Consider the following 15,883-nt stretch of genomic DNA (forward strand, 5'->3'; position numbering starts at 1 on the left):
ACAATAGGGTAGGGACAGTGTCCTCCAGAATGGACTGAGAGAAAAGGCCGTCCTGTCCAGATATGGAAACTTCTATTACATGAAAGTGACTGTAATAGCCAAAACCCCAGATTGGTTTCTAAACCTTAGTGCTAGTTGTTCTGATGTGTTCTTGAAAAAGGAAGGGAGGGAGAAAGGGTTCTTTATTTTGTTTTGTTTTTTCCCCTAATGCCCTAGTGCAGGGTGAAGTAAGAAAATGCTGGTCATTTGTGTCCCCAGGGGGCTGGTTATGCTATATGTTGGGGCAACCAACTAGATAAATGGATATGAAGATAAAATGTTCTGAATGTGTGTAGTAGGTCTGAGTTGTTGAACTGCTCTTGTGGTTTCTACCTAGAGAAGACAGGAACCCAGTTATGTTAATTAGGTCTTGTGTGGTGAATAAGTTACATTTGTGATTCTATGATTCTAAGTTTTTGCAGGTGATGGCCAAGGTGAGCATGGAAGTGCAGAGATCCATAATCCTCTCCACAAAATCACAGAGTATTCTTCTTTGTTTCAAAGGGAGAGGGAAAAAAATCTTTCAGGCAGAGGGTCAGTATCTGATGTTAAGAGCCACTTGTGAATAAAGGCCTTTCCCCAAAACCAAAACCGTCAGCAACTTGTGCAAACAAACATTCAAAGCTTAAAATAAATCAGCTAAAATGTTGACGTTTTTCCCTTCAAGGTATGGAGAGCCTTCAATCAGATTGTTCTGTTTTATATACTATTCAGTCAATTAGATGCAACTGCCCTGCCCTCTTTCCTGTCTGCTCTCTTTCCTTGTTCTCCTGAGGGGAATTCCTCAGGGTTCAAACTCCCTCTTTGAAATACTCTCTTAAGCCTTGTCTACACTAGCATGTATGCCAGTAAAACTTTTGTCACTTAGAAATGTGGAATGTTTGCAGGATTGAGAGTGAGGGCTAGTCTACACTTACAATTTACCTTTAAGTAGCTTTACTCACATGAATAGTCATGTTGAGTTGAGTGAGACTATTCCCAAATGGCAAATTAAATGCATAAGTGTTTGCAAGAAGGATCTTATGCCTTAAAGAGCACAGGGCAAAGTCTAAAATTCACACTTGGCACTTTCTCTTCTTTCCTACCTTTTTCCCCTTCCTTTTTAATTTTTTTTCCACTTCATATTATATCTTAGGTTTTTCAATACATCAATCTGGTAAAAAAAATTACAACCTGTCCATAACGTACATGTGAAATGAATTCCATTTAAATCCTTCTTCTTACTCTGTATATTTGGTAAAGTTCATTTTTAATAAAGATTTTTAAAAAGACTTCAGTAAAAGAATTCTTTATGATACAGATGAGACGATAAAACAGCACAAAATTAAATCTTCTTGCCTATAACAAAGGTCAGCACCTCTCTTGTTAGACATAATACTAACTTAATTTCGATTCCCAATTCTTGTGCCTTTCATATACATATTTTAAAAGGAGTAAGTCTCTCCCCTAGAACTACCTTTAGGAAGACAACTATCAGTAACAGCTTCATCCTTTTGCAGGTAAAATACTGGGTTAAACTTTCAGGAGACGGAGGAAATTAATTGCTATTCTGTGACACAGGCAAAAGGCCAAAACAGAAGTTGCATTACTGCCCACAGTAACAAATGCTGCTTTACTAACATGAAATACAAACAATCTAAGGCAATACATTCCTTTTTGCACTTTCACAATAGTCAGTTTGCAACTGTAAGGTTTTGTGTTCTCCCCCAGAGAAAGTATGAATGCCACCATTTTCCACAGCCTCATTTCTAACACACTATAGTCAACACAAATTACTTTGTTCCCACCCAAGGCTGATACTGACCCAGGATTTCTCTGGAATATTTCGGAATCCGTTTCCAGTTCCTGGAGAAAATTAATCAATTATTCCAAAATCTAAATCCAAAATGTCAATATTCTCATTTGTAGGCCCTGTTGCCAACTCAAGAACTGAATCCTGTACTACACCTTTTGACTTTCCACTCACAATGGGGCATACCTTCAGCTGACATGAATCAGCAGAGCTCCATTATTTTCAATGCACATTCACTGATTTACATCAGCTGGGGATCTGACCACGGGTCCAATGACTTAATAAAAACCAATCAAATGTATTCTCCAAAATTCATGTGTTGGGTGAAGACATGAATAGGATCCATTTAATGCAGAGATATAAAACTGGAATTATTGTGGACATCTTCAGTGATATTCCAGTTACCTTAGATAACCAAATATATAGCCAGCATTTCCCCAGGCATTAATAAAATATATATACACACTGAATGAGGAATGCTACAAATATGAAAATAACAAATTTTTTTTTTTTTTTTATAAGTAAGCCTCTAAGGCAACCCTTGGGAAAAAAAATTTTTTTCAGGAGAGTAAACATTGTACTTCTGTTAGAACAATAACCTTTTCCATACTGTGCATTCATGTTGTAATAAACATAGATAGGGAAACACCTTCTGCCCTACTTCATTCCCACCTTCCATCTTGCCACAAAGAAAGAGAGGATGGCTTTGATCTCCCTGAGACTAGAGATCATGACCCTCAGGTCGAGATCCCATGCCCAAGAAACCTCTTGACAATTTTAATTAAAATCAATGCAATGTGGAGAAGAGATGCTGTGTGTGTCCATTTATGGGTCATACGGGGAATAAATTTAGAGGAAACAGGAAAGAAATGGAAAGAGCTAGGAGGAAATTAGCAATATTGTACACTAGTGACTATAAATCATTGTTGTTCATCAGCTTCTGAGAGCTGCCATCAGCTTAAATTGATTTTCTTGATCTAGCAATGGAATTCCTAATAGTCAGCAGCCCTAATCCTAGACTATTATATTTTGGATAAAATTGTATGCTTTCTTCACATACACACAATAGAAATCAATAGCAGATTTATATTTTCAAATGCCAAGACAGCCAATTTAAAGAAATGCACTGGAAGAGATCGTGCTTGAGATTTATGCCAGTGACTTACCCAAATGTTTCCATCCTGGTGATATGGCTTCCAGTTTCTTCCCGTATCACTATAGAGCATCCGGTATTGAGTCACCCAATCAGAGCTGCTGTATCTGCCTTGGGTTGCGATAGCACTGATTTGTTTCCTGCTCCCAAAATCCACCTGCAGCCATTGATAATGATCACTATCTGATGGAGACCAGCCTCCAGCCCCTATTAAATTAAAACGAGAGAGACATTCAGAGCTTTTAATCCAGAGAGCTTTTGAAGTGAACACATTTAAAAAAAAACAACTAGTTGCTGGGTGTAAGCAAAGAACAACATAACACCAACACAACTAAAACCCATACAAAAGAAATACAAGACCTAAAAAAAATTGTCATCTCTTTTATATAAGCTATTGAAAACTCAATTTCCTTCAAGCTATTTCAGATTGTTACTATAACCTTTTTATGATGTAGTTATGTAATGTAAAGAGAGATCCCACTAATGAAAATGTCTTTATAATTCCTTAATTAGTGCTTATTAGTACGTGTCAACTTTAACTGTTAAGGATGACCAATTTGCCATGATGCCCTTTGTCAGAGTCAGATGGTACAAATCAGTGACAATCTATTGATTCCTTATACCCTTTAAATGGTGTTTCAAATTTAAAAGATGATACAAATTAAATCAGCAGGAATAATAGCACACATCTCTAATTTCCTTCCCTGCCAGTCCAGCATTTCACTGAAATGCACAGACCTCAAAGAATATCTATCAGCAATGGTTAAAAGGGAAAGGTACTACGGGGATGGCTCTGATTTTGATTTGCTAGGTGTTCAGGATGTCACAGAGTACATTAACTGATGCTTGACAAATGTATTATCACTCTTTATGGGGCTATGAATTAACTTGATAGTAATATTATTAACAATATTCTTCTCAGTCACTAGACTGTTGAACTGTTCTTAATAAACAAGGACAATGGTGCATGGATAAAAGCGAGTGTCAAGGCATTAATGCAAGTTCTCACTCTACTAAAGCACAATATAGTAGAGGGGAAAATAGCACTTAGTTACACGCAGGGTTATAAAAGACATTGAGATTGTGGCATAATGTTCTAAACTGTGAAAGTGATGGAGTTTTACAAAATTATATCAATAATTGTACGTATTATATTGGGAAAATGCAGAGAATAATTATACTTATACTCGTATATGATATTACTATACAGAAAAAAGCCTGCAAAGATTGAAAATGACTCCAAGGATTTGTTTCCAACACATGGCCAGGATCCAGCAGGTACTATGTGATACTTCAAAACCATTTAGTTTACCATGTGGTAACTTCTATTTCTTTTCCCCCACTGATAGGACTAAATTTACACACCAGTCCTTCTAGGCATCCCTGGGTTGCCTTCTGATCAATCAGCTAGCTGTCTTTATTAAATAAAGCAAACAAACCCCACCAACACAACCACAATGAACTATCATCACATACATATATAGGCACGATGGTTTTCCATGGGAATCAAAGCCAGAACCTTCATTAGCACTACCGCAGGGCAACTACCGGTTATGCTGGAAGAGCAAGCTTTTAATATGGAAAAAAAAAGAGGCAGCTGTATAGTCACTAAGACCAACCAATGGTGGAAGTCAAAGTCATGAAGATTTGGCCTTTTTCAGCACCTGCTCACTTAGGACATACCTCTTCACTTTCTGTCTCTAAAATTGTTCAGGTGTTGATTCTGTCATTTCACACCAGGTATGGATGCCCTTTGATAGTAGTTTAATTGTTATGATCTAATACTGTAGTGATGTACTGAACTGTATATGTATATGGCTGTGACCCTAAAAGCACCCCAGAACCAGCTGGTATACTGTTGTCATGATATATACTGAAAAGGTGGAATATGATATATCACTGAAAAGCTAATAATTGACTGATCGTTAATACTCTTTTGTGATGTATGCATGGTAAATCTATAAAGGACTTTACAGTTATGTAGTGGGAATATGTTCTTAAAACCTATTGGGCAAGTAGCGCCTAAGCCATGACAGACAAAGAATGTGGTTCTGCCTGCTTGAATGTGTGTCTGATGTAAATTAAGCAAGGTGTGATCAAAGAAAAAGGAAAGCACTTTTACATGCAAGATAAACAAAGTCATCAGGAGAGCAAGTGGGGAAGATGCCTATTTAACAGTGTTGGCAGGAGATGAAGACTGTACCCCCAGGAAGCTTTTCTGCCTTTTGAAGCAGGGTCAAAGAACTTTGGGAAGATATAAGCAAAGACAGAGCCATTTTGGTTTCTATCACTTGAGAGACTAAAGGGGCCAGAGCTCTTGATATTACAGAATGATGGATCATTCAGCCAATGGGGTTGAAGTCTCTGGGAACTGAGTATAGGTGAAAAACCTGCTTAGATAAAGATTGTAACGTGCTGAAATCAGGTTTTAATCTTAGAAGCATATTTTTTTACTTTTGTTTGCTTGTGACACTTTCTATCTTTATTCCTTATCCTGGGTATCATTTAATCCTATGACTTTCTGTTTAATAAACTTGTTTTACTTTTACCATAAACCACTTCAGTACTTGTTTAAAATACAGTGTTTATTAACCCCAGATAAGGTCATAAACTGTGGGATACTGTCTCTTTAAGGTAGCAGTGAACTTAATAATTTTTGTAAGTATTCAGTGAGACTACAGGATAGATGGTTTAGGGGAAATTCAGGTCTGGAGGATTGTTGGGGGTCACCAAAAAGTAACTTGCACTCAGAGTTTCAGGGCAGGCACTTGTTCAATTCCTTACTGGTCTGGAGTGAATCCCAAAGTGTCACAATGGCTTGAAATTTTCAGATTTTCAAAAGATGTTATAAATAAACCCTACCATGAACAGAGGGGTAGGTTAGTACTCATTTACATGCATAGTATAATGTGGGAAAGTAAAGCAATTATTATAAGCATCTATGGTGATATTTAATACACTGACAGTCAGATTTACTAGACTTTTCACAGAAAAATGAACAAAACAGAATATACCCCCTTTACTTTTCCTGTGCACGAGTTTTGAGCGACTAGGTACATTTATTTGTGAATCTAGTAGATTGGCCCCTCCATCAGTCAACCCCAATATCCCCTTCCAGGTTGGTATATCTGAAGCTGATGGCACACAATGTTTTTAAAAAGTATCCCTGTGAAGGTACTCTACTCACTAGCTTCTGGACCCACTATAGACAAGGGCTTAAACGGTACTAAATAGGGACCCTTTAAACCTGAATGAATCATGCCAATTGCAGTCTTTATATCAGAAATTATAAAAGTATACAGAGGTTTGACAGCAGACAAAATCTGATTGGTTTTATGATTTTTTTTTTTTTTTTTTTTACTTTTTCATTTTTAAAATTGCATTTAACATGTATGGAATGTTTACAATTGAATTCTCTGGAGATTCGCATCATCTTTTTATCCATAGAGCAGTACAATATAGAGAGGAACAACACTGACATTTTCTCCACAATTAACTATTTCTGAAGTGGGACATCTGATCACTCTAGCTTGAATTCTGGAAGAAGGAAATAAAAAGAGCTGACAAGAATTTTTTTCTCTATTTTGCTGTCTGGACTCTCACGGGGTTGGAGCTACCAAACAAAAACAGAGAAGCCCAGGATCAACCTGGGTTAGCCCTAAAAGACATTCAGAGCCAACAGATTACTACAACTCTGTCACCTTTTAAACAACACATTGTAACTCATTTGTGCATATATCCTCGCCTACCTTAACCTTGTCATAACTCTCTCATTTCTTTCCTTAGTTAACAAATCTTTAGTTAGTTTATTACAGGATTAACTACAAGCGTTATCTTTGATGAGAGATCTAAGGTATAAATTGACCTGGGGAAGTGACTGGTCTCTTGGAACTGGAAGCAACTTGAATCTTTTGTGATCTTTGGTGTATAGCAACCAACTATCACTAAGTCCAGCTTGCCTGAATGGCAAAGTAGACTGGGCTGTCCAACAGACTGTCTGAGACTCCATGGTAAGACTATTTTAGTACTTTAGGAGTTCACACTTGTTACTGGGTTAATGGAATTTAGTTATAGAACACAACAGTTTGGGGTCTCTGCCCTGCTTTTAACAGTCCACCCTGAGGCTGGAACTCACAGTCGTGAACCATTCCAGACAGTGTGTCACGAGCTTCTTGTGGTTACCTGTCATCAGTTTAGTCATTACAGCATTCTATCTTGTAATATTTTATAATCTAGGATTACTCCTGGTTAACTAAGTATGCTAATGATTTTGGGCCTTCTGACTTGATTATTTTAGCTAAGCTACTGTCTTGCAGGCCATGAAGCTTGTAGGCTCATTGCATTACTGCCTTAACTTATACCTATGCCTTACCTATAGACTATAGCAGTTTGACACTTCCCATTTTTACATGATCCTTTTTTTCAGTTCCTTATAACTTTGCCACACTTAAACCAGTCAGAATGAATTTTTCCATGGAAAGTGTCTGTCTCAGGCTGAATTTTTCTGGCAAAATTTCACCCTCAACAATGTAGTCTTTTCCTTCAGAATCTGCAGCATCCATCTGCTTTGGAACAAGGACTTGAAATTTAGCAGAGTGGTCTTTCTATCAGGGATGTGCCATTTGATGTTCCCATGAAAATCAGCCAGAATTTGGGCAAGTGATAAGCCTTTGACAAATTTAGGTTTGCACATGCTTATGAGAGACTTCTTAGAGAAACAACTAGCATATCAGAAGATTCCATTCTCACTGATTACGTTCCAGCCCCCTAAGTTCCTAGGGCTGACCAGAGTGTGCAGGTGCCATCCACACAGAGCAAGTGAGCATTCACTTCCTTGTAATTCACTTCCTTGTAATTGCAAGGAAAGGAGAGCAGGAAGCCTGCCTCTCCTGTGCTCTCAATGACCCTCCTGCTGGTGTCCAGACATCAGGAAGCTGCCTGAATTGAATGTAGAGGGGACAAAAGCCAGATCTGGGGGGAGGAAAAGCAGCAGGTTAGCACAAAGAGCCTGGTAAAGCAAACAGGAGTGGGATGAAGAGAGAGAAATTGTGACTGGCAGTTAGGGTAGGATGGGTTGGCTGGGTAAGGAGACTGGGACTGAGATGAGAAGTCTGAGGAGTGGAGATTAGGGCAATATCCACACTACAAGCTAAGGTGAGTTCCAGCTCACTTAGGCATGCTTTTGCTAGCTCTCATCTGAGCTAGCACCCTAAAATCAGCGGTGTAGTAGCAATAGTGTGATGGCTGCTCCATGCTACCATGATAGCTGCTGCCTGTGCTACCATGGCTATGCTACAATTTTTAGCATGCTAACTTGATGACAGCTAGCATAAGCATGTCTACATGAACTGGAAGTCACACCCCAGGTCATAGTGAAGACATATCTTAGACAAGTAGGCAAGGAGAATGACTCTGGGACAAAGAGTCAGGGTGAAGTGGGGGAAGAGACGGGACTGGTCAGGGACAGGTTGGAAGGGACAGAGAAGCAGGGGTCATGCTTGGAAGGAACAGGAGAAAGGTCTGTGATCACTTGAGTACACTCTCCTTCAGAGCCTGGAACGGAACATGTGAAATAAACCCACAACCAGAGCAGGGCTCACTCAGCTGCCATGACTCACTCCTCCAACTGAGTGACTCATCACTCAGGCATGATTAGCAGGGTTTCGGTCAGATGCCCCCCAAACACAGGGATTTCACTGACCCTGCCTGAGATGCAAATTAGTCAGTGCAACAGCATTACCTGACCAGGAACCCTCCTGCTGCCTCACAGCAGAACAGACTCCCAAGGCTTCCAGCCTGCCCTTAATCTGGTTCCTGTTTCTGCCCAAGCCTTGTCCATGGCCTATTCTGACCTTGCTCCAGCCCTGCTACTGACCTGCTCCAGCCCTGCATCTGCTTCCTGACCCCCAGGCCCTCAGATTAACTCCAACATGGATGGCTTCAACCCTCGGCCTACCTTTGGACTCTGACTGTGATACTGATTTGGCCTTCGTATGAACTCTGACCTCAGTTCTGACCCGAAACTCAGTTCAGTCCCCGGAACCCAGTTTCAGTGCTGCCTTGGACCAGTCCTGAACCTACATCCGGCTTTGACCACTGCTGCAACCACTAGGCATAACTGCCTGGGAGCAGAGCTGGACAGAACCCAAGATTCCAGACTCACCATTCCCTGCTATCAGCAAATATCTCTGTAACTCACTGGCAAAATACTAAGACATTACACTCAGAAAAGTACATTAAAAGAACATGAATGTCACAAAGTCAAGCACTCAAAGGTTCATAAATGGAGGAATTAAGGTTGTCTGTGCATCTGCATATACATTATGACACTCTCTGTAAATACATGATCACCAGACCCTGTGTCATTCAGTGCACTGCATGGAACAGCTCTGAGGATGAAACAAGGTTGTGCAGTAAAGGAGACTGTTGACCGTAGGACTCCTGCATCATTTTTTGCAGAAGCTGGAAGGTGTATGGTGAATAAGGCAGAGGGATTACAGAAAGAGAAGATCAGTCTTATGGTTAAGTTGACAGCTGCCCTGGAGAATTGGATTCCATCCCTGATTGCGCCACAGAGTTCCGATGCGATGCTAGGCAATCTTATCTGAAGTGGTCACTAATTATGTTTTTCTCATTTTCTGGGTGCCAAAATTATTTTGCAGAACTGGAGAACACTCACAGCTGCACCTGAAGACAGTGGGAGCTGGGCTTTGAATGTATAAGATAATATAAAATACTAAGTACTTTATAAAATCAGGACCTAGGAATCTTAAATCAGACACCCAAATTTATTGGAAACTTTTGACCTCTATCTATCTCTTTGTGTCTCAGCTCTACATCTGTAAAAAGACATTAATGCCACCATGTCATCTCTCACAGGTGTCACAAATATACATTAATGTTTGTGGAGCACTTCCTGTAGTGATGAGCACCATAGAGAATCATATTAGGAAATTAATAGTTCTGTATTTGGTGCAGAGCTGAATAATGTGCTGAAAATAAAGCCCCTCACTGAAATAAGAGGATAAAACTAACTATTGAGTATCTGCTCATTAACTGAATAAGACAGGGGGTCAATGTGAAAAATAGTACATGGTCTTGTAGTAAAAGACTGCATCATAATGCATATACTCCAGGGGATAGAATTAAGATTGCACTGACAACCTTAATTTTTCATTTCTTAACTTTGGAGCGCTTGACTTTGCAAACTTAATGTCCTTTAAAAATTTTAAATTATAGATAGATAGTCTATTATTTAAGAAAGAGTATGTGATTAAAGACTCACAAAGATGAAAGTTAGGGTTGCACATATGACCCTTAAGTTTTGATATAAAAAGCGTCAGTGTATAAAAGCTACTATGAAGCAAATACATGATATAAAACTGTACAACCGATGTTCTTCCAACAACATAATTGTTTGGTAAGTACAATGTCTCATACACTGTAACTTAACTGAAGTTATTTTTCATACATGTATGTTTACTGTAACTATAATGTAGTTAAAGAAGATTTTATGGTAAGTATATGTATGAGAAGGAAACCTTACTACAGTCTAATTACATTATAATTACAATGGGAACATTTTTTATTGGCATTATATTGATATTACCGAGATCAGAATTTGGCCTGGTGCAGCTAATATACCTGCTGGTGATCTGCAAACTGTAACTAGCTTTTGGGATCTTTTCACAACACTCCACTCCCACCCCCCCCACCCCCAAAAAAAAACCAACCAACCAAACAATAAACAACAACAACAACAACACCACAATTGAAAAGATTTGGAAAATTCTGAATGACACTTGATTTTCCCATCTTTAATCTGAGGAGAGACCACCTGCTCACTTAATACAACACCTGCCAAAATTGCTATCACATGTTAACAACTTTTGATTACCACTATCAAACTGGGTTCAATGTGAGCTGGTGACCTAGAGGGGACTGCTGCTGCAAGCCAGAACCTGTAACTTCCACCCATTTCTAAGAAGGCAATAAAGGATTTGTAGTCAATGGTTTTCTACATGGCAGCAAAAGTTTATGTCCCAATTTTGCAGCTCATTGTTTCCTCCTCCCCTCCCCCCAAAAAACCCCTAAATACACCCAAAAACAAAACAAAAAAACAAGAAAGGGAGAATGGAAGTTGCTTCAGTAGGAAAGGGAAGTGAAAGCCACCAGGCAGAGGGATGAATGCCTTCAGGATTCCTAAATATGCTTCTGAGCAGAGCAGCATGTGAAGGGAATAGTGATCAGGCCCAAAGAGAGGGCAGGTGTTAGATGTTAGACCTTCACCAGAAACACACTGTGAAGATCAATGAAAAGTTTCCTGTTACTATTTGATCTAGCATGCAGCGTAATTTGGGGGAGTTGATTACTTTGTTCATTTGGCTTGTGAAATGTGTAACCTCTATTGATCCAAGGATTAAGAAAGATTCCTCTTCTTTTACTAGGTACACACTCTGGAGTAAATTGTAAGAAAGTTGGATTAGTTGAAGTCCGTCCTCCCCCCCCACACACACACACACGTGTCCTCGCTGGGACCTCAGTTGAACAAATCAAAGCATATTCTGAAGTCCATCTCCATTCACCAAAGCGCTTACTGAACTTTAAGCATGTGTCTAAATCTTATTAATGTTCATGGGATGTATGCATGTGTTTAGTATTCAGCATGTGCTTATACATTTTGCTGGATAGGAATTGTATTGGGGCCTGGAGGAATAGTTGCACAGGCTGGAGGCGGGATCGTTAGCATGCAGAAATATGTTACAACATTTCTCCCTTCCTAGCATGGTGCAAAATTTGGAATACAAAATTGATCTCTGCATTATGGTTATGATGGAATTCCGTGTATGTTGAATCTGATACAGATGTGAGAGTATGGTGAATTATCCTTAGTGAATGGGTGATCTAGCTGGAATATTGGAAGTTATTAGTAAGAATTAGTTTATCTGAAACTGATGGGGAAATGAACTGTGATCATGGTGTTCTTAGCACTTTGTAGTTTTTGTTTCTATTTTGTGTTTTACAACATGCATTCTTTGCAGGGTTTTTTTGTTTGTTTTTTTTTAAATATGGTGGACACCAGATGACATCATGTATATTTTGGATGGTAGGCAATTCATTTTTATTTTATCTAGAACCTAGAATGCAAAATGTCACAAATTGCTTCATAGACTATGAAAACAATTAAAGTGAGTCACACATGGTTAGAAGGGTTGTAAAACTACATAGCAATTAAAAGAAAGTAAATATATGGAGGTAAAATGGGCTCACTTCATTAAAGAGACAATGGACAGATTTGTGTCTGTCAGAACTGTAATGGATAAAATCATCGGCAATATTATGTTTCCAGATTTTATTTGTATGGTATTCCAGAATAAAGTGATGACTCACATTTTTCTATTCACCAAGAGGCAATGACTTTGACTAACAGAGTAATTAATAATTTGAGTCAGTGTCTCCTACCCTAACTCATACTGGCTAGGAACTTATATCACAAGCAGGCCCCATTAACTTCTGCTAGAGTCAGGTTGTGAGAATCTGGCCCTTTGATAACAAATAAAAGAGAACTATTAGTTTAGCAGTAGGAATGCCAGCACTTTGAGCTGAACATAGCAGGCCCTGATGAGTTCATGAGGCGTGAGTGCGCACAGGAAGTCTGCCTCACACCAACTGCCTGATATCCACATCAAGGCAGTCACAACAGTTGTCCCCTAATTACTGTGAGCAGTCTCCAGTGCAACAAAGTACATTAATGCTTACAGAAGCAAGCACACAAGTTTACATCCCAGTCACTGATAAGACTTTAGAAAGATCTAATAATCCCGTTATGGGTGTTCAGCTATTAGTGTGATCAGTGCTACAATAAGCGACTATCTATGCATTGTTTTGCAATGCTTTGTTTTCAAAACCGGATACAGAAATTGTGTTCTCTTCCTTCTGCAGACTGACATAAAATAAAAGGGTTTTGACCACTAAAAATATATCAAATTAAATACAAAAAATTCAGAACAACATTCAAAATGCTAAGAATATAAGCATTTTTGCATTGTATATATTGCAAATGCAAAACGGGTCTCTTTTCATGAAATTTTTCACTAAAATGGAGCCTCATGAGTGAAAATGGGCACTTTTCAGTGTCACTGCAATGTTGTATGAAGTTCTGTGATCTTAAACGTTTTCAGTTTACCATTTTTCAAATTATGGGTAAGATCACAAATGATTTCACGCAGGTAACATCTTAGACTATTTTTGGAGTGTACTGATTATCTCCTTTCATTGGATTTTTCCATATGCTCACTTCTTGGGGATGGGAGCAAAAGAAAAAAATTAGCACATTCCTATATGTATTGCAGAGTATGGTACAGTATTTCAAGCACGGGAGGAAGGGTCTCCCAAATAAACTAAAGTTGGGATTCTATTTAAAGTCAGTCGGGGCTAAAGTCCTATTTTGATACTTAGACAAAACTCAAGCACTGAAATTATCTCTAAACAGGGGCTTTTTGTACACTAACCACTAGATGTAAGCAAAGAGTCACACTGTGTTAATATACAGGTTGAATATACTTTCATTTTGTACATTACTGCCAAGATTATAGTAAGAAAGGTTGCATTGCTATAGATATACAAACTCACACGTAATGTTAACTCTTAGACTCTCAGTAATTTTAACCCAACATCAAGGGTTCCCAACTGGGAAAGGATATATTATCTGTATATAACATGATGTCTCTGAGTCCACCGGTTGCAGGGACTGGAACCATGTCCTCTGGATTTGATAACATGAGCCTTTTACTGCCTGAGTTGAAGAAACAGGTTTCTTAGCTCAGAGACTGGAGCAGACATACAATCCTGTATGCATTTTAGCCACTAAAGGGGGACAAAGTACCATACTGTATTAGCATGGGTTATACTTTGCCTGGGGGAATGTCATCCCAAGCTTCAGAGGTCTGTCACAGCTTAAATGCTCATTTGCACCACCGTTTGGTAATGCAGAGCTCCTGGCTGTCAGAACGGCCTGGGATTTGTCGATTTAAAAGCATGAGCCTTAACTGCCTGAGCTAACGGAACAAATTCCATTGCTCAAAGGCTGTAGCAGACTTCTACTGTCTTTAAGTATTTACATGAGGAACAAATATTTAATAATGGGCTCTTCAATCTAGCCGAGAAAGATACATGATCCAAATGGCTGGCAGCTGAAGCTAGACAAATTCAGACTGGAAATGAAGTGTACACTTTTAACGGTGAGTGTAATTAATCACTGGAACAATTTAAATCAACATTTTTTAGTATTTTTTTTCTTCACCCTAAAAGTTCTGCTCTCAGAAATATTTTGGGCAAGTTCTATGGCCCCTGTTATCCAGGGAGGCAGAATAGATTATCACACTGGTCCCGCCTGGCCTTTGAATCTATGTGAACAAAGAGCCACAATATGTTAGCCTGGGTTAAATATACATAGATGTAACTTCATCAACTATTTAAACTGACCAAACAGTTTTATATAGCAGGTAAAGTTCATGACTCCAATCTTGGTATCTAATATGGGTTTTGGGGTACAAGGAGTAAAATAAATGTTATGCAAAAAGGGTAAGAGGAGAGGCTATTATAGAAAAAGGCTCTAGAGAAAAAGGTAATGAGTAAACCAATATTTTTAAATGAATTTTAATGTAAAGGCTAGGATTGTCCCTTTTAATAGTCATTGTATTTTTGGAACAATTATCTTAATTTCTTTTCTAGTTTTGATTATTCCTACACATCAGGTTAAAGTCTGCTGGTAAGTACACAGCTGATCTATGATGATTTCCCCTGCTGCTGACACAGCCACCAAGTTGTTCATGATTCCACTGTTTATTCTTGATGTGTCAATAGAAACATTATGAGCTATTTTCCTTGTTTCCCAATACCAAATAAATACCGAAGTTAAATACACACCCCAACACTTGTCACTTCATAGATAAAGTGAAGGAAATACTATATATAAGGGCTTTTTTGCTGAATTCCCAAGAAACCTGGAGGACCAATAAAGTAACAGCCTTTTCAAGACACTTTGCTGGTAGTGAATACCTACATTTCAACTTTTCTCAAGATGCACTCCTGGATGCCTAAATGCTTTCCATTCAAATAAGAACACTTTGCATTTCCATAGCAGATTCCAATCAAGGAACTATACGGACTTCATAAACAATGATTTAAGCCTCACAACAGCATTGTGTGGGAGGTATTTTTCTAGCCATTTCCCATTGGGAAACCGAGGCACTGAGAATTTAAACAATTAAAACACGGTCACAAGGCAAATCAATAGCAGAACAAGAAACAGAACTAGACTCTCAGTTCTGTTGTTGTTTAATCCTTGTTGATTTTTTCATGGATTTCATGACATGTTCACTTTGGAGAGCTTCTGAAGACTCCTAAGCAATGCAACAAAATTAGCTGCCTGTGAAAAAGCGCTGGGCGAACCCCAATAAAAACCAGACTTCAGGTTTGGGTAGGCACCCAAAGAAGTTTAGATTCTTAACTGACCTATCACATGCTATATAGCTTGCAAATCTGAATTTACAAGAGGCTTTACAAGAGTGATTTCAGGTGCATTTTGCTTCTACTCAAGCTGGAAATCCATAGAAACAACCCGTTTTTCATAGTGTTTTGGCACATTCACCTTCATTCATGATTGGAACCAGGAAAACGACATTTGCACTAAAGAATCAACTCATGTTTTATTGGAACTGGTTTGTCCTCACTAGTTTAAATACAATAGACAATACTGACCTTGCAGTAAGATCTGATGTAAAGTTCTGAGTAACGGCTTGATCCATTCAGGTCATTGGATTTTTGGCATTAATTTGAATAGAAACAGGAACAGTCCCTTAATCAGAACTAACATCAGAAACAAATTATGAAGGTCA

General features: G+C 38.7%; 1 protein-coding gene across 1 annotated transcript in view; it reads right to left on the reverse strand.

The window, feature by feature from the left end:
* LOC137154651 (contactin-associated protein-like 2) overlaps nucleotides 1-15,883 on the reverse strand; it is a 277,671-nt gene that overhangs the window by 220,406 nt on the left and 41,382 nt on the right. The window contains exon 2 of the mRNA XM_067550410.1: nucleotides 2,998-3,191. Within this exon, the coding sequence (XP_067406511.1) occupies nucleotides 2,998-3,191 (194 nt within the window). The remainder of the gene's footprint in view (nucleotides 1-2,997; nucleotides 3,192-15,883) is intronic.

Source organism: Emydura macquarii, unplaced genomic scaffold, assembly GCF_026122565.2.
Source record: "Emydura macquarii macquarii isolate MOO-44397 ecotype Brisbane River unplaced genomic scaffold, CSIRO-AGI_Emac_v2 contig_1263, whole genome shotgun sequence".
Lineage (NCBI taxonomy): Eukaryota > Metazoa > Chordata > Testudines > Chelidae > Emydura > Emydura macquarii.